The 18622-nt window shown below is 41.0% G+C and overlaps 1 protein-coding gene across 2 annotated transcripts in view; it reads right to left on the bottom strand.

The window, feature by feature from the left end:
* The window catches only part of CLTCL1 (clathrin heavy chain like 1), an 86851-nt gene that overhangs the window by 38214 nt on the left and 30015 nt on the right, over nt 1-18622 (bottom strand). For both annotated transcript variants that reach the window (XR_008793390.1, XM_056120688.1), the window contains exons 6-12: nt 15586-15759; nt 13058-13255; nt 10949-11149; nt 10698-10850; nt 8929-9051; nt 6619-6756; nt 1976-2140 (exon numbers count right to left, since the gene is read on the bottom strand). Coding sequence is in view for 1 of the 2 variants with exons in the window: in XM_056120688.1 (XP_055976663.1) it covers nt 1976-2140; nt 6619-6756; nt 8929-9051; nt 10698-10850; nt 10949-11149; nt 13058-13255; nt 15586-15759 (1152 nt within the window). In the remaining variant the exon portion in view is untranslated. The remainder of the gene's footprint in view (nt 1-1975; nt 2141-6618; nt 6757-8928; nt 9052-10697; nt 10851-10948; nt 11150-13057; nt 13256-15585; nt 15760-18622) is intronic.

Here is an 18622-nt window from a genome sequence, read left to right on the forward strand (position 1 = left end):
ATCAATTAAGGGGAAAAAGAAAAAAGAGGCCGGAGCAATAATATAGCAGGTACTTGCCTTGCTTTGCGTGCAGGGATCCGGGCTCAAACCCTGGCACTCCATATGGTTCCCCTGAGTGATCACTGCTAGGATTGATGCCCAAACACAGTGCCTGGAGTCAGCCCTAAGCACTGCCAGGTGTGGCCCCAAAACCAAAATAAATAAGTAGACTGAAAAAAGAAAACAAAAAACCAGGGCTGGCGCCATAGAACAGTGAGTAGAGTTACATGCAACTGATCTTGGTTTGATCCCTGGCACCCCATATGTCCACGAGCCTCACCAGGAATGATTCCTGAGTGCAGAGCTAGGAGTAAACCCTGAACATGGCTGGGTGTTATCCAAAATCCAAAACCAAAATCAAAACAAAAATAACCGCCCCCCCCCCAAATAATAGCCCAAACAGAGAATCAACCTCAATGCTGATCAATGATGACTGATTAAAGAAATTGTAGAGTATATACTCAATAGAATACTATATTCAACTATTAAAAAAATGAAGCTGTGCTTTTAGAAGATGGACAAGATCTGAGGTGATTACTCAAATTGAATTAAGTTAGGAAGTGAAGAACAACTACTGAATGGTTTCACTCGTGTGAAATATAAGCAAAACAAAGCAAATGAACAGGCAAAACAATAAAACTGTAACTATGGAAACTACAGTGATTATACTTAAGGGAGAATGGAAGTGGCAGAAAGATAGTAGAGGGCCATTTTGATATTGGGATGCTACTAAAACTTTGGTGGTGAGTGTGGTGAGGCTCAAATACATACAGAAACAGAAGGTGCATTCCTCAAGATTACTCTTGAAATTCTACATTACTGTAAACTGATTAACTGTAAACCAAAGTTTAAAAAAAGGTAAAAGGTAAAGGCCCTCCCGTTGATCGTCGATTTGCTCGAGCGGGCCCAGTAACGTCTCCATTGGAGACTTTGTTGTTACTGTGTCTGGCATATCGAATACTCTCGGTAGCTTGCCGGGCTCTCCGAGAGGGGCGGAGGAATCGAACTCGGGTCGGCCATGTTGGCCGCTTGTAAGGCGAACGCCCTATCCGCTGTGCTATCGCTCCAGCCCGGCCAACCCGAGTTCGATTCCTCCGCCCCTCTCGGAGAGCCCGGCAAGCTACCGAGAGTATTCGATATGCCAGACACAGTAACAACAAAGTCTCCAATGGAGACGTTACTGGGCCCGCTCGAGCAAATCGACGATCAACGGGAGGGCCTTTACCTTTACCTTTACCTTTATGCTATTCCATAATTGAAATCTAGACTACAGTTGCAATTAAGGTTGTTTTTTTTCTTTTTGGGTCACACCTTGCGATGCACAGGGGTTACTCCTGGCTCTGCACTCAGGAATTACCCCTGGCGGTGCTCAGGGGACCATATGGATGTTGGGAATCAAACCCAGGTCAGCTGCATGCAGGGTAAGCTCCCTACCCGCTGTGCTATTGCTCCAGCCCCAGCAATTAAGTGTTTTGGGTTTCTTTTTGTAGAAGGCTTAGGCCACACATGGCAATGCTCAGGGGTTACTGTGGCTCTGCACTCAGGTGTCATTTCTGGCAGTGCTCAGGAGACTATATGGGATGCCAAGGATCCAACTTAGGTAGTCCATGTTCAAAGCAAGTGCCTTACCAGCTGTGCTATCTCTCCAGCATCCCATCAATTAAACTTTTATAAACTTAGACATATCTGCAAAAACTGTTGATTTTAAAAGGGTCTCTCCATTAAACTAAATTAATGATGGACAAAGGGAAAAAGAGGTTATGTAGGCCCAAGCACATAGCTGAACAGGTGAGGGATGTTTGAGGGCTGAATGAGAACTTCTCAGGGTAGAAAAGAGGATCATGCTTAGGGAAGACACAACCACAAACAACAGAAATTTGGGACCATGTAATTCTAATTACCAGAACACAACAGAACATCCCAGTGTGCAACATACCTCGGGACTGAGAAGGTGAGTGTGGACCATAGCCCTCTTGATGTCATAGAGGTCAGTGTAGTGCTCCAATGCTCGCTGCAGGAGACCGGCCTTTTCACACAGTTGGGCGATATGGGCCCGATCATAATGAGTAAACATCTGATTTCCAAGGATGGCATCTGCAACCTATGAAACAGTAAGTTCAATAAGAAAGTTCAAGAACTTTTTTTATGTGTGCGTGTGTGTGTGTGTGTGTGTGTGTGTGTGTTTGTGTGTTGGGGGGGTGGGATGTTTAGGCCATACACAATTGTGCTCAGGGTTTATTTTTTGTTTTTTTTTGGGGGGCATACCCAGAGGTGCTTAGGGTTTCTGTGCTCAGCAATCATTCTTGGAAGAGAATCCAGATCAGCCATGTGCAAGGCAAATGACCTACCTGCTGCACTATCTCTTCAGCCCTGTTTCTGTGTTTAGAGATTGCTCCTGGAGGTGCTCAGGAGACCATACGTGGTGCTGGAGATCAAACCAGGGTTGGCTGCATGTAAGGAAAGGTCTCTACCAAACCAGGGTTGGCTGCATGCAAGGCAAGGTTTTTACCCCTGTACTATTTCTCCAGTCCTGAAAGCAGCTGCTCAATCCTTCCCACCAGAATACAGCACTAGAACTCGTGCACCTGAGGTGGGAATGTATAAGCTTTGACTTGTTTGGCTCTTGCCCACATCCACATTTTTACAGTGACTTAAACTGCTTACAGGTCCCAAACAGTGCTTTTTCTAAGTCAGTTGATACCCAATGTACAAGATTCTGTCCTACTAGGATGCACTGTGACCCTAGCATACTTGATTGTAGGAAGGCTGAGGCCCTACTTTTGAGCACTAATACTGGTTCAACTCAGCCTGTTTTTCTGGCTTTTTATCATATACTTACATAGAATTTTCTATGTAAAGTCAGTTTGAAGGTTTAAGTCAACCATGGGAGCATGTAATTTTAATGACCAGAACACAATAGAACACCCCAGTGTGCAACATATCTTGGGACTGAGAAGGTGAGTGTGGTCCACAGCCCTTTAGATTTCCTTTACTCACCTCAGACTATTAACAGTCAGAACAAGACCTGGAAATAACAAATCCTATTCTAATAGAGTTATCTACTTGGTTAAATGCAAATTTTAGGAGTGGGGAGAGTTCCATTTAAAAGAATAATGAACTACTCGTCCTTCACGTCCTACCAAGGTCACCAGTTGCCTCCCACGAGCAGCTCTCTGGCACGGCCATGGCTCTAGAGGCAAAAGGACTTAGTCCAGAGCCCAGCAGCTTGCGGCAGGAAAGTGAATGGTCCATGTGTTAAACTATGGCGCCATACATCTCCAGGAGGGAAAGGGTGTTGCTCCCTTCTGCCTCCTCCCCCCCCCCCCCCCCCCCCCAGTAGCAAGGTGGCTGCCATCGTAGAGCTTATAGGAAAGCCAGGTATGAACCGGCGGTGATGGGGCAACTGCAGTCTCATGGGAAGGGGGACAGTACCGGCTTGTCCTTCACACCCTACCGAGGTCATGAGTTGCCCCCCATGAGTGGCTATCCGGCACAGCCATAACACCAGATGCACAGAAACCAATCTTGTAATTATCTGGCTCTTTGCAGAAATCCAAAATTGCATGGCTGCTATTGCAACATTATATGATTCCCATAATGAGCTATAGAAAACAAAGTATTTCACAATGCCTTTTCAGCAATTCTGATTGTTGGGGGGGGGGGGGAGAATTCTAAACAATAATGGTGCATCTTTTGTCTAAATAATGAATTTAATCAATGTAGAGAAGAGTTAAGTAGAAATCTGCCTTACAGGCATTGGGAGGGGTGAGAGGGGGCTATATTGGGATTCTTGGTGGTAAAAAATGAGTACTGGTGAAGGGAAAGGTGTTTGATCATCGTATGACCGAGACTTAAACCTAAAAGCTTTGTAACTTTTCCCACAGTGATTCAATAAATAAATATAAGAAAAAAAAATAAAATTATGAAAAAAAAAGTAAGGTGGAGTTCATGCCCAATTCAATCAGCTAATCAGTGGTCGAATAAATAGAGGTACTCCTACATAAAAAAAAATAATGAACTAGAAAAGTTCTGAAGGGGATGAAAAGTGTCTTTAAGTAAATAATCTCTGGGCTGAGAGTAAGAGGAGCACAGCAACTCTGATGAATGATCTAACCCTGTAATCTAACCAGTAGCTAGTTGTGATGAGATGCACATCTGGGTGCCTTCACTGGCCACTCAGCACCCTTCTTTCAAATCCTTCTGAGACTCTGAACACATTTGAACGCACATACATATTAACCATAAATCTATTCTAAAACCTCACTGCTCTGATATTAGAGATTACACTTCAGATTTCCCACAAGGAAAACAGTCCAAATCAGGTACTTAAAGTAGTTTTAAAACATGACATTCATTTACCTTCTACTACACTCATTTTAAAATATTTTTTCCTAGTTACATTAACAGCACAATATACAGAAGTCGAGAGTATCTTGCCCGCATGGCAAAGCCTGGCAAGCTACCAGAGACATATTTGATATGCCAAACACAGTAACAACAAAGTCTCACAATGGAGATGTTACTGGGCCCGCTTGAGCAAATCAATGAACAATGGGGGGACAGTGCAGTTCTACATACAGAAGCCGTAAAACACAGTTTTGCCAAGAAAGAACATCATCTGGACATCTGGGGAAAACTATCCCAGCTTCTGGACAACATACTACTATGCATGTCCACCCAGCTTGCCTTCCTTTGGGTGTCTGAGGTCTCTTTAGGTATGTATGTTATGTTTCTGAGTCTGTCTTTGTTTCTGTTTCAAAGCCCATTTACAAAAAGCTGTCAGATATAATTATTAAGTTGCATCAGTTCAAGAGAACACAAAACAATCAGTACTTTGTTTTTAGAAATGGGATGTGGCACTGACGGCAACAGTAACCTACAGATTTAAATAACCTGGGGTAAAGGAAGAGTATAATTAATGTGTTTCCTAGTAATAGAAAATACCAAAGTAATACATTATAAAAAATTGGAAGACAGATATGAATCCTATTAATTCAGTCATGGTTAACAGCTAACTATAAATTACTCCAAACTTCTTTTCTGAATGTACATCCAAATTTAATAAAAAATCAGCATATACATATGATTAATCACACCTATGCCTCCCCCAACATTAAGCTTAAGAAGTGCTCCATAAAAATATCAAAAACAACAACAACAACAAAATAAGAGCTCACTTCACACTTAATAGGATTGCTATTAAGAAACACACAGGGAAGTATGAACGACAGTACTATGGGCACTTACCTTGCATGCAGCTGACCCAGGTTCAATTCCCAGTATCTCATACGGTTCCCCAAACCCTGTGAGGAGTGATCCCTGAGCGCAGAGCTAGGAGTAAGCCCTAAGCACAGCTGGGCATGCCCTCCCCGCAAAAAAAAAAAAAAACCCTCAAAATTTGGGAAAAACACAGAAAATAATTGGTGTTGATGAGGATTTTAACCAAGAACAAATACTGTATTTATTATATGAATCATACAGAACAGGCAAGTTAATAAAAAATTATCATGCTTTTTTTGGGATTACACCTTGCCATGCTCTGCTCAGGGGTCACTCTTGATAGTGATCTGGAGAACATATGTAGTGCTAGGGATCAAACTGGGATCAGCCACATGCAAGGCAAGTATCTTAACCCCTGTACTATGTAAAGAAAAAGTAAAGAGAAAAAGTAGAACAAAGTTACCAAGGGAAAGGAGAAAATATTGGAATTATCCCTTAACGGGGACAGAATTTCTGTTTGGAGTAAAGAAGTGGTGATGTTATGTAAAACTGCACTTGTGCTTAATACCACTGAATCCCACACTTAAAATTGGGGCCAGGGTGATTGTACTGTGGGTAGGTGCTTGCCTTGCGTGTGGCTGACCTGGCTTTAATCCCTAGCATCCCTTATCACCTGAGTACCACCAGGAGTAACTCCTGAGCATAGAGCCAGGAGTAATCCCTAAATATTGCCAAGTGTGGCCCAAACACCACACCAAAAAAATGACTAAAATTGAGGGCAGGAGACATAGTACAGGGTTCTGGTACTTGCCTTGCATGTGACTGATCCCAGTTTAGTCCCTAGCACTATACATGTTCTCTGAATCACTGTCAAGCGTGACCCCTGAGCAGAGCATGGCAAGGTGTGATCCCCAAAACAAACATGTGAATTTTTTATCTTGCCACTACAAAAGTAAAAGAAATGATAACCCATATGTAAGTTCCTTTGAAAGTCATACAGTATAGATACTGGAAACTATTTGGTGGAAATTCTGAAGAATGTTCACTGAAGCAAGATTAAACCACTGGCATGAGCATTTCTATCCTAAAGCCACTGTGTTTCTAGCCATACCCTAATCCGAAAATTCTTCTTATAGTGAAAAGGGCACTCTGCTCCTGATTTTAGTCTAGAAATGTGGAGCCAGTATGATAGGACAGTGATAGGGCACCTTCATTGCACATAGGCAATCCAGGTGTAATTGCCAGCACCCCACATTTCCCTGAGCTCTGCCAGGAGTAATCCCTGAGCACTGAGTCAGGAGTAAGCCCTGAGCACTGCTGGGTGTGCCCAAAAACAAAAAAAATAGAAATATCACTTGCCTGGGGGGCATGAATCAGGTTCATCTCCAGTAAGCGTGTCTGAAGATGCCCCTCAGCTGGGTGATTATTCTTCAAGGCATCCAACAAGAAGGAAGTACATTGCTGAATTAAACTGTTTTCCATGAAAACATTTACAATCTGAAACAGATTACAAGCCACATTTTTTATTCAAGGAAAATGTTCTATTTGCCAACTAAATTAGTTTCTGAAATTCAACATCATTTAGAAATTTAATAATTCCTTTGCACTTATTCACATAATCAAAATAATGTAATTCATTGTTTATTAGAAACTTTGTGAAACTATATTACCTATGTCATACAAACAGGCATCACAAACAGTTTGAAAGTATGAAAGTAGATTAAAGGAATTAATAATGCAAAATACCTCAGAACTTTCTAAAATAGAAATCTTAACCATATATTAATCAAATCCTAGAGATAGTCAATACTAGTGTCTAGGCCATATTCATCACTGTATTATTCGGAAACATTTGAAAACATGCAAATACTGACTTTGTTGGGCCAGAGTCATAATACAGAGGGTAGGGCACTTGCCTTGCTCTCAGTTCAATCAGGATTTAATCCCTGGCATTCCATATAGTTCGTGTACCACCAGTAGTAATTCCTGAGGTGCAGAGCCAGGAGTAAGTGGGTACCACTGGGTGAGGCCCTTCTCCCCCCCCAAAAAAAACCATACTGACTTAGCCACCTATCATTAAAATTCAGTAAGTGTTAGTCAAACAAATTAAGACTCAATAGGTAAAATATTAACCAATTGTGGTACTTTACATATTTTATTTTTTCATTCTCATCTTCCTCCTTCCTTTTGTTATGACTTGGGATTGATCATACACACACTTGTCTGTAGTGCTCATACATTTTTAGTTGTAGTGCTCACCAAGGTTTATACTCCTTTTAGTTGTAACATGGGCATTCTAAGTTACTGCATTCTTTACAGGTCAGTACTTACCATTTCTACTGTTGTTAGTTTTGCTAACTTTCTCAAGTTTTATTATCTCTTTCTTATTCAGAACTGCTTACACAGTGTATACCAAAGATGATTTATCATATATTTACATCTAAACACTAAGATACTAAAACAATAGTTTTGTGATCATTTAACTCTAGGTTAATCAATCACCCACAAGATACAGACTGGATGGATGACACTCATCATGACCAGGTACTCAGACAGCATTCAGAGGATTCAGAGATAATCAATTATCCTAAAGTGACATCTTCATATCCTCACAGCAATTGTTACACAAAGAAACAAAATCATCACAACTGGACATACAGATCATCTAAAATACTTCAAAATAAAGGTAAATGGTAAGTATTCAAATAAAGAGACAAATGAAAGGAAATTTTAGTATGTGTATGTCAGGGATAGAACTAATGTCTTTATATGCAAGAAGCAAGCACTTTATCCCTGAGCAAAAGGAAATCTTCACAGATATACAAAGTAATAAAAAGCTGTCACAAAACACCCATTCTTTTTTTTGAGAAAAATATTTATTTAAATTTCCTTCATAGTATAATTACCATAACAACATGTTTGAAGGATTTCTGGCAATGGGGTTAATTGTAAAAGTGTCAGAATTAGTTCAATGTGGGGTCTGAGAGATAGTATGTGTCTGACCCTAGTTTTATCTGTAGCACCTTATATGATCCTAAATGGCTGCCTGAGCACTACCACCTGGATTCCTGAACAGAGCTAGGAGTTGAGATAACGAATTCAATATCCAACACTGAATTTGAAGATGTTATATATCTAATATCGAGTATTCTGTGAGTTACGGTACTTGAAAGATCTGGGAAAATATATAGTCTAGTAAGTTAATAATTTAACATTAGTTTATAATTGCTTTTGTTTCTTTTGTTATTGGTATCAGGTCCCCAAATAAATCTCTATTGCTGATGCTAAAGAGCATAACACCTGTGATTTATTCTATTTATTTTATGGTTTCAGGTCTTACATCCAAATTTTTATCCCATTTTGAATTACTTTTTGTGTATATGGTATCAGATTATGGACTATTCTACTATTTTGCAGGTGATTGTCAGATTTTCCATATATCATTTACTTCTGGCTTCTGTATTTTAAATTATTTATATATGTGTGTTTTTATATCTAGAATTCCTTTCTTCTTTTTTTGGAGGGGAGCCAGAGGGGAAGTGTTCCACACCCAATGATGCTCAGAGGTTACTGCTGGCTCTGCATTCGTAAGTTACTCCTGGTGGTGCTCCCGGGACCATATGGGATCCTGACTCTCACTGGTTCTGCCATGAAAGCATCCATTCTTACCTGGTCAATGCTAGCCAGTGGCTCCTCATTCCGTACTAGAATCTGAGAAAACTGCAGGCCCTGATCTGGACTAATCCTCATCACACTCCTCAGCAAAAAGATCCAGTCTGGGGCATAGCCAACCTAAAAGCAAAGGAACCCCAATGTAAAAATAAATAAAACAACTTAATTATTATTATTATTATTTTGGGGGGGGGGCTGGAGCAATAGCACAGCGGTAGGGCATTTGCCTTACAAGCAGCCAACATGGCCGACCCGAGTTTGATTCCTCCGCCCCTCTCGGAGAACCCGACAAGCTACCGAGAGTATCACGCCTGCACGGCAGAGCCTGGCAAGCTACCCGTGACGTATTCAATATGCCAAACACAGTAACAACAAGTCTCATGATGGAGACGTTACTGGGCCCGCTCGAGCAAATCGATGAACAACGGGAGGACCGTGACCGTGACCATGAATATTATTTTTAAAGGGGCTATTTTCTGGAGGATAGTATAGGGGTCAAGATGCAAATTTTATTTTTAATTTTTGGGTCACACCTGGCGATGCACAGGGTTTACTCCTGGCTCATGCACTCAGGAATTACTCCTGGTGGTGCTCGGGGGACCCTATGGGATGCTGGGAATCGAACCCGGGTTGGCTGCATGCAAGGCAAATGCCCTACCCACTGTGCTATTGCTCCCGCCATCTTTTTTTTGTTTGTTTTTCGGGTCACACCCAGCAATGCTCAGGAATTTCTCCTGGTTCTCCACTCAGGATTCACTCTTGGTAGTACTCAGGGTATCATATGGGATGCCAGGGATTGAACCCAGGTCTGCCACATGTAAGGGAGGAGCTTTGCCCACTGTACTATTTCTCTGGCCCCTAAGGCGCATGGTCTTATGTGTAGCTAACCCCAGTTCGATTCCTGTAATCACATAGTCTCCCAAGTACCATTGGAGATCTCTCAGCACTGTTAGGATAATCCTTAGTTCTGCATGGCTCTTGCAGCACTAAGAATTACCAGCAAGGGCCCCCAAGTTTTCTCATACAACTTGGGGAACCAAAAAAAACTTTAAAAATTACAGTATTTGGGGCTGGAGCAATAGCACAGCGGGTAGGGCATTTGCCTTGCACATGGCCGACCCAAGTTCAATTCCCAGCATCCCATATGGTCCCCCGAGCACCACCAGGAGTAATTTCTGAGTGCATGAACCAGGAGTAACCCCTGTGCATCGCCGGGTGTGACCCAAAAAGCAAAAAAAAAAATTACAGTATTTCCCATTGTTTGATTAAAACTTATGCTTATAAAGGAAGGAGGAATAATATCAGCATGTATACATACCAGCAATCTGCTAACACAATATCCAAAAAAAGTGCTCCATGAATATAGAGAGACACAATTACACAAACACCCAGTGCCACAAATAATTCATCTCATCCTGTGTGCAAGCACTGATGAACAACTAAAGATAATGGCTAGTAAGCAGGGAGATAGCAGGAAACCAAAATGTGAAATTATTAGATTGCTGAGGGGAAAGACAAAGAAACGAAGAACAAGGAAAAATTAAAAGAATACTCCCAACTAGAGAAAAGGAGATATAAACCTAAGACAGGAAAATAAAAAGTAGAAGAGAAAAATCATTATCCAAAAAGCTAATTGTGACATTGAACTTTCTCATACCGAAGTACTAAGAAAAAAAAATTCTTTCCAAAGTACTATGAGAAAAGAGGATTTTATAAACTTCAAAATGAGCAATCATCTAATCATGAATTAATCAAGTACACAATACCTCTTTGGCATAGAGCACAATTTTCTGGAATTGGCCTATTTCTGCGAAACACTGTATAACTTTGCTTGGCACATTTGCTCGAAGGTAGACACTCAGAGCCAGTGTAGTATCAGCAGTCTTGACCAAATCTCCAAGTTCTTCTGAACACTCTACCTGTGGCATGCCAAAGGCACAAAGCAAAATTAGAAACTGACAGTGAGCCTATAACCAAAATTTAAAACCGTACAAAGGTTGTGATTCCATGACTGTACCTGGTTTCCTTTCAGCCACTTTTCTATGAGTCTCTTGCGTCCTCGCTGAAGGACTACACGACAAATTTTTAAGGATTCAAGTTTATTAAGCTGACCCTGGTCAAGCAGGATTCCAAAATATTGTATCAATGGAGAAATCTCCCCAGGCTGGGCAGGTATACTCTGTAACTTCTGAATTGTGTCACTGGTACGCAAGATTCCCTAATAACAAATGAAAATGCAGACTGTTGTAATCATAGCTTCACCTAACTAGCTTGTATTAAATTTTTTTAAAAGCTACCAGTAAGAAATCTACATTGAATTTTTTAAAAATTTATTTATTGAATCACTGTGGGAAAAGTTACAAAGCTTTCAGGTTTAAGTCTTGGTCATGCAAATATCAAACACATTTCCCTTTACCAATACTTATTTTTCACCACGAAGAACCCCAATAACCCCCCCCAACCCTCCCAATGCCTGTGAGGCAGATGAATTCTGATTAACACTCTATCTACTTTGACTAGATTCATTGTTTCGACAAAAGATGCACCATTATTATTTAGAGTTTACACCCCCAAATCAGACATGCTGAAAAGGCATTGTGAAATAACTTGTTTTCTACAGCTGGTCACAAGAATCAAACAATTTTGGATTTCTGGTATTTTACTTATTAACCCTGGAAGTATTTCTGCTGAGAGTCAGATAGTTATGAGATTGGTTTCTGTGCTCTGGAGCCATGGCCGTGCCGGAGAGCCGCTTGTGGGGCGCAACTCGTGACCTCGGTAGGGCGTGAAGGATGAGCCGGGAACACCCACTTCCCATGAGGTTTCAGTCGCCCCATCACAACCGGCTCATACCTGGCTTTCCACAAAGCTCCGAAGCAGCTGCCATCTTTCTTTCCAGAGGGTAAAAGCTACATTGAATTTTCAAGGACAAAAAAGTCCAATAACAAGGCAATGAATTTTGTCAGTAATAACCACAAGTACATGGGTCTTGGTCCTATGAGCACTTGAATTAAAATCTTTCTTCTTTCTTATCATGTTGTAATGTGATGAGGCTTCTAAATCTTCAAGTAATAATGAGATTCTACCATCATTTTATTCAAATTCAAAATAGTCAAAGTATCAGATGAAGACAAATCATTTGTTCATAAGTATTACTTGAAAAGAAAAATCATTTCAAGAGGCAACTTGAGTCTTTACTTAGACGCAGATGCAGGCTTAGAACACTTTATTCTATTGAAATAAATATTTTAAAATGCCTTAAATGGTATTATTTATACTGTAGAAATTAGTGAAAGCCCAGAGTAGAAACCTGACTGCATAAAACAGAATACATATGATATAGCATAAAGTTAAATTATCTGTTAAATTAAGAAGTTGGGTAAGAAGTATGTTAATATGAGACTAACACCCAAGGAGAGTAGAGACAAGGGCTAGAAAGATTGCTCCATGGTTGAAAGCCTGCCTTATGAGCTGGGGAAAAAGCAGCTGGGATAGAAAAGGGATCACTAAGTCAATGATGGTTGGAGGGATCGCTCAGGATGGGAAATGTGTGCTGAAAGTAGATAAAGGACCAAACATTATGGCCTCTCACTATCTGTATTGCAAACCATAATATCCATAAGTAGAGAGAGAGTATGAGGGAAATTGTCTGCCGCAGAGCAGGGGGAGGGACAGGGTGGGATACTGGAGACATTGGTCATGGAAAATGTACACTGGTGGAGGGACAGGTGTTCTATCATTGTATGACTGAAACTCAAACATGAAAGTTATATGACTGTAGCTCACAGTGATTAAATAAAAAAAAAAGAAGTATGTATGTACATAGACAAAAACTGGTAAAAAATTGGGATTTTTATCTTTTTCTCCTTCCAAAACAAATTATCACCCCACCAATAAGTGTTTATGGAGCCTAGCACCGTACTATATATACCATACAAAGCACAACTATAAAGACATACATAATATACATGACAGTCCCTGCCAATTACAGAGGCTAAGATTGTATTGTCAACGGTACAAATTTTAAAGCTAAAACTACAGAATACTATGATACTCCACATTAATAGTGAAATGTTTTTATGATTTATTTCACTGAGAATGGTGCACAGTATTTAAGTGCCATTACCTTTGGTGCAGATGCTGCTACTTTGGCTGCTTCAGCATAGCTCCCCTGTGCAAACAGGGTATCAAATTTTTTCACAAATAACTCCTCTGCCCCTGCTAGATTACTACGAATGGCCAAACGGAGACCGAGGTCTGGATTCTGAAGTATGTTGGTTGCATAATTCACAATATTGTCTTCCTCAACACAAACTGAAAGCACCTATGAGAACCAACAAGTCAGACTGATTCAGACTAGTAAAGACTTCATACATGCACATTGTTAAATGCCGCTTACAGAAATTAGAATATTAGCAAAATTCTAAGGTTCATGCTAAGTATGCCTAAATGGTGACCCTAACAATGACAGGATGTAAGGGGACTAAATGTCTAAAGGTTACACTATGGAACACTATGTTACAGCTCTAGCAGGGCTTCTACGTAATTGTTTAAAAAAAACCCATAAAAATATCAAGTAATAGCACTGTAGTACTGTCCTCCCGCTGTTCATCGATTTGCTTGAGCGGGCCCAGTAACGTCTCCATTGTGAGACTTGTTGTTATTGTGTTTGGCATATTGAATATGTCACGGGTAGCTTGCCAGACTTTGCCGTGCGGCCAAGATACTTTTGGTAGCTTGCTGGCTCTCTGAGAGGGGTAGAGGAATTGAACCCAGCTCAGCCGGGCTGGCCACTTGCAAGGCAAACACCTTACCACTGTGCTATCGCTCCAGCTCAACAAGTGATACAAATATTAAATTTATGAATACTGATTAGTGATTCATGAGTTCAGGATGACAGCTATGTAAAAGTGATACGTTTGGGGCCAGAGTAGTAATACAATAAGTAGGGAACTTGTCTTGTATACAGCCAACCCAGGTTCAATTCCTAGCATCCCACATGGTCCTCTCAGCCCCACCAGAAGTGATCCCTGGACACAGAGCCAGAAGGAAGCCCTGACCACTACCAGGTGTCGCTCCACGAAACAAATTTTAAAAGTTATGTTTGTACAAAATTGACAATTTTTTAAAAACTTCTTTTTGAAAGCACAATTTTAATTATTAATTATAGAAGTAACACCACTGCCAATAATTGTGGGGGTCACCAGCTGATACTTGGTGGCTATGATATGCTGGGATTCAAACCCAGGGCTTCACAACATGTGGCTTTACTAGCTGAGCCACATTTTGGTCCCAATTTTTCTCTCTCCTTTCCCCCATCTTTCCTTTCTCTCCTTTTCTTTCTCCCTTTCTTTGCTTTCTCTCCTTCTCTTTTTTCTTTCCTCTCTTCTCCCTTCCTCCCTTCCTTTCACTTTTTTGGAAGTCATATCTGTGATGCTTGGGGGGGACCATGTGGTGTAAGGGTCAAAACTAGCAAGACACATATCAATACTTTCAATTTTTTTCTGGCTTTTTGGGTCACACCTGGCGATGCACAGGGGTTACTCCTGGCTCTGCACTCAGGAATACTCCTGGCAGTAGTTCAGGGGACCATATGGGAAGCTGAGAATCGAACCCGGGTCAGCCATGTGCAAGGCAAACGCCCTACCCACTGTGCTATCACTCCAGCCCCAACTTTCAAATTTTTTTAGAAATTTATTATTGATTTTTGGGCCACACCTAGTAGTGCTGAGGGGTTACGCCGGGGTTTGAGTTCAGGGATCACTTTAGTGGTGCCCAAGGATCATGTGCAGTGCCAGGGATCAAATCCAGGTTGGCTGCATGCAAGAAAAGAGTCCTACCTATTATACTAACTCTCCGACCAATGCCAGTCCTTTGAGTCATCTTCCTGACCCTCAAACCTTCTTTGTTGTTTTTGGTTTTGGGCCACACCATGTGACGCTCAGGGTTACTCTTGGTCTATGCTTAGGAATTACTCCTCGTGGTGCTCAGGAAACCATATGGAATACTGGGGATTAAACCTTGGATTGGCCATGTGCAAGGCAAGCACCTTACCCACTGTACTCTCTCCAACTTCTAAATTTTCTTTTTTTAACTATCTTTTAGAACTCTGAATGTCAAGATCTTTTAGTAGCACATTATTTTTTAATTCCTCATTAATGAACATGTGCATGTCTAATACTGCTAAGAATGTTTTAGGATCACTAGGAAAAGCTCCATATAGGACAAAAGCTGCTCTCTTCTCAGAATTATCCTGTGTTAATAAAAGTGCTGGCTGGAGAGATAGTACAGGTGACCAGGCGGCTTGCTTGCATGTGGCCATTTTGGTTTCCAGCATTGCATACGACCCCCATCCAAACACACACACACACACACACACACACACACACACACACACACACACACACAGCTAGAGGGCACTTGCAAGCACAGATTCAGGAATAGCCCCTGAGCATTGTCAGATGTAGCTAACACCTCCACCACCATCACCCCCTAGAAAAGAGAAAGTAATAGTGCTAAATGAGAGGAGAGGCAGTACATTATGAAGGAAGGAAAATTAATAATGAGTTCATTTTACTTGATTGCTTAAGAAGGAGGATAAGCTAAGTTCCTAGTTCCCAGTGAATGCAACAAATAAGAGATCTAAGTACATACCTGTCCCTTTTTGTTGACACCAATAATTCCAGAGGTAGGTTCATGTGGAGCAGTAACAAAGATTGTATCAGCACTAATACGGTTCATGTAAATGCATGCACCAGATTCTAGGTCATACATATGAAGATAGCCATACTTTGTGATCAAGAAAATGACACCGTGTTTTGCTCCAATCTATAACAAGAGAAGAACAGATTAAAAAGTTAGGAGACAGGAAGTAGTGAAAAGTAAACTTTAAAGTTATGAAAGAGGATTCCTGCATTTTTAGTGAGTACTTATTATTGGTGGAAGCAGTGCCTACCTGTCACAGATATAAAGCTGACTATAATATTTATATATGGAGAACTTGTTTTAAAGCCAATCATTTGTCATAAAATGATTTAATTTTAAAAAGGCGGAAAAATAAATCCAACAGTTTGCCTATTATTCTAAATAAAGGTCCAAGGAAACCAGGCTAGTCCATCAATTCTTTTAAGTATGACTAAATCTTCTCTAGCTTAACAAATCTTTAAAAGCAGCTGCAAATTCATAAAACAAAGATAAGGTTCTGGATAAATATCTCAAACACTGGAGCTGGAGAGACAGTACAGAGGGTAAGGAGCTTTCCTTGAACATGGCTGACCTGGGTTCAATCTCTAGCATCCCATCCCCAAGCACTGCCAGGAATGATTTCTGAGTGCTGAGCCAGGAGTAAGTGACTCCAACCCCCTCCCCCAAATCTCAAAAATGATGTTCATGTTTTAGTGTCATCAACTCTTACAGAGAAATATTTAACACACAGTAAATCTTGATGAAATAAAGAAAAAGGAATATGACCAATCAGACCATCATAAAATTTATAGGAATTTTATTATCTATTTATCTTTTATTTCTGGGTAACACCCAGTGATACTCAGGGATTACTCCTAGCTCTGTGTTCAATGATCACTCCTGATAGTGCTTGGGGGAATGAACATACACAATGTCAGGGACTGAAGCTGGGTCAGTTGCATGCAAGGCAAGTGCCCTATCCCCTACACCATCTCTCCAAAGAAATTACAGTATTTTAACTTACTTTAATGTATTTTTTGGTTCAGGGCTATACCTAGCAGTGCCTAGGGCTTACCCCTTGCTCTGTACTCAGGGATCACTCCTAGTGGGCCTTGGGGGAACCATATGGGTTACCAGGGATTGAACCCAGCCACATGCAAGGTCATCTGCTGTACTATTCTCCAGAACCTCCCTGCTTTTTTTTTTAGTCTTTGGGTCACATCCAGCGAAGCTCAGGGGTTCCTCCTGGCTCTGTACTTAGTGATCACTCCTGGCTGTGCTTGGGGGACTATATGGAATGCAGGGGATCAAACCCAGGTCGGCCATGTGCAAGGCAAACGCCCTAACCACTGTCTTATCGCTCCAGCCCACCCCCCACTTTCTTCTTCGTCTTTTTTTTAATGGAATCACCGTGAGATACAGAGTTATAAAGCTGATCATGGTCAGTTTCAGTCATATAGTATTCCAACACCCATCCCTCCATCAGTGTACTTTTCACACCATCAATGTCCCCTGTTTCCCTCCAGATACCCTCCCCACAGCCTGTCTCTATGGCAGGCACTTTACTTCTCTCTCTCTCTCTCTCTCTCTCTCTCTCTGTTCCTCTCTCCCCATTGGTGCATTATGGTTTGCAATACCATAGAGGGTATCATGTTTGTTCCTTTACCTGTTCAACACACAGTTCTTATCCAGAGTGATCATTTCCAACTATCTTTGTCATGGTGGTCCCTTCTCTATCCCAACTGCCTTCTCCCCCAGCACTGAAAGCAGGGACTAATTATGAGGGAGATGCAAATCAAAACAACAATAAGATATCATCTCACACCACAGAGACTGGCACACACCAAAAAGAACAAAAGCAACCAATACTTGCGTGGATATAGGCAGAAAGAAACTCTTCTTCATTGTTGGTGGGAATGCCAACTAGTACAGCCTTTTTGGAAAACAATATGGGTATTCCTCAAAAAGCTAGAAATTGAGCTTCCATATGACCCAGCAATACTGCTTCTGGGAATATACCTCCCTACTTTTTCAATCCTCCCATTTGCCTGCCTGACTGTTTTCCAACCTTAGACTCCCAGACTATTTATCATTAGAGTTCAACTGAAAGGAGAAAAAGGTTGAATTTTGCTTCATGATCCATCCAGCCACTCTGTATCTTTTGACATGGAAATTTATTGCAATTTTTCTGTTTTGGGTGTTTCTGCCACTTGATATTGCTTTTTTGGCTTTTCTGTTACTGGGGAGGGGGAATTATTTGGGCCACATTCAGCTGGTTCTGAACTCAAGGATCATTTCGGGTTGTTCAGTGGACCAAACAAAGGAAGAGCCAGGGATGAAACTGGCTTTTCCTTATTTTTTCTACTTGCATTTTGATCTTTGCCTTTATGTATTTATCTGCTTCAATTTGCCTCTTCTTGTACTATCTTCTAAGTTTCTTTGCTTTGGGGTGAATGTAGTTTACACCTGAAGTTCTAAACTTACTTCCTCCCTTTCAATTTTTTTTTCTAATTTGAGACTAATCCACTGTACTGTCTCTCCAGCACCAAATTTAAAACACATATATCAAGAGTTCAGTCTGTCCTGACTCCATAAGGTATATGGAGAGAAATGCAGGCAGAACCCTCCATCATATTGAAGCTAACGGCATCTTCAAGGATGAAGAACCACTGACCAAGCAAGTGGAAACAAATATAAACAAATGGAATTACATTAAACTAAGAAACTTTTGCACCCCAAAAGAAACAGTGACCAAAATACAGAAAGAGTCTACAGAACGGGAAAAATTATTCACCCAGGGGCTGGAGTGATAGTACAGTGAGTGGGGCGTTTGATTTGCACGTGGCTTACCCAGATTCGATTCTCAGCATCCCATATGGTCCCCTGAGCACTGCCAGGAGTAATTACTGAGTGAAAATCCAGGAGTAACCCCTATGCGTCACCAGGTATGACCCAAAAAGCAAAAATAAACTACCGAGAGGATCTCGCCCACACGGCAGAGCCTGGC

Source organism: Sorex fumeus, unplaced genomic scaffold (assembly GCF_029834395.1).
Source record: "Sorex fumeus unplaced genomic scaffold, SorFum_2.1 ptg000043l, whole genome shotgun sequence".
Lineage (NCBI taxonomy): Eukaryota > Metazoa > Chordata > Mammalia > Eulipotyphla > Soricidae > Sorex > Sorex fumeus.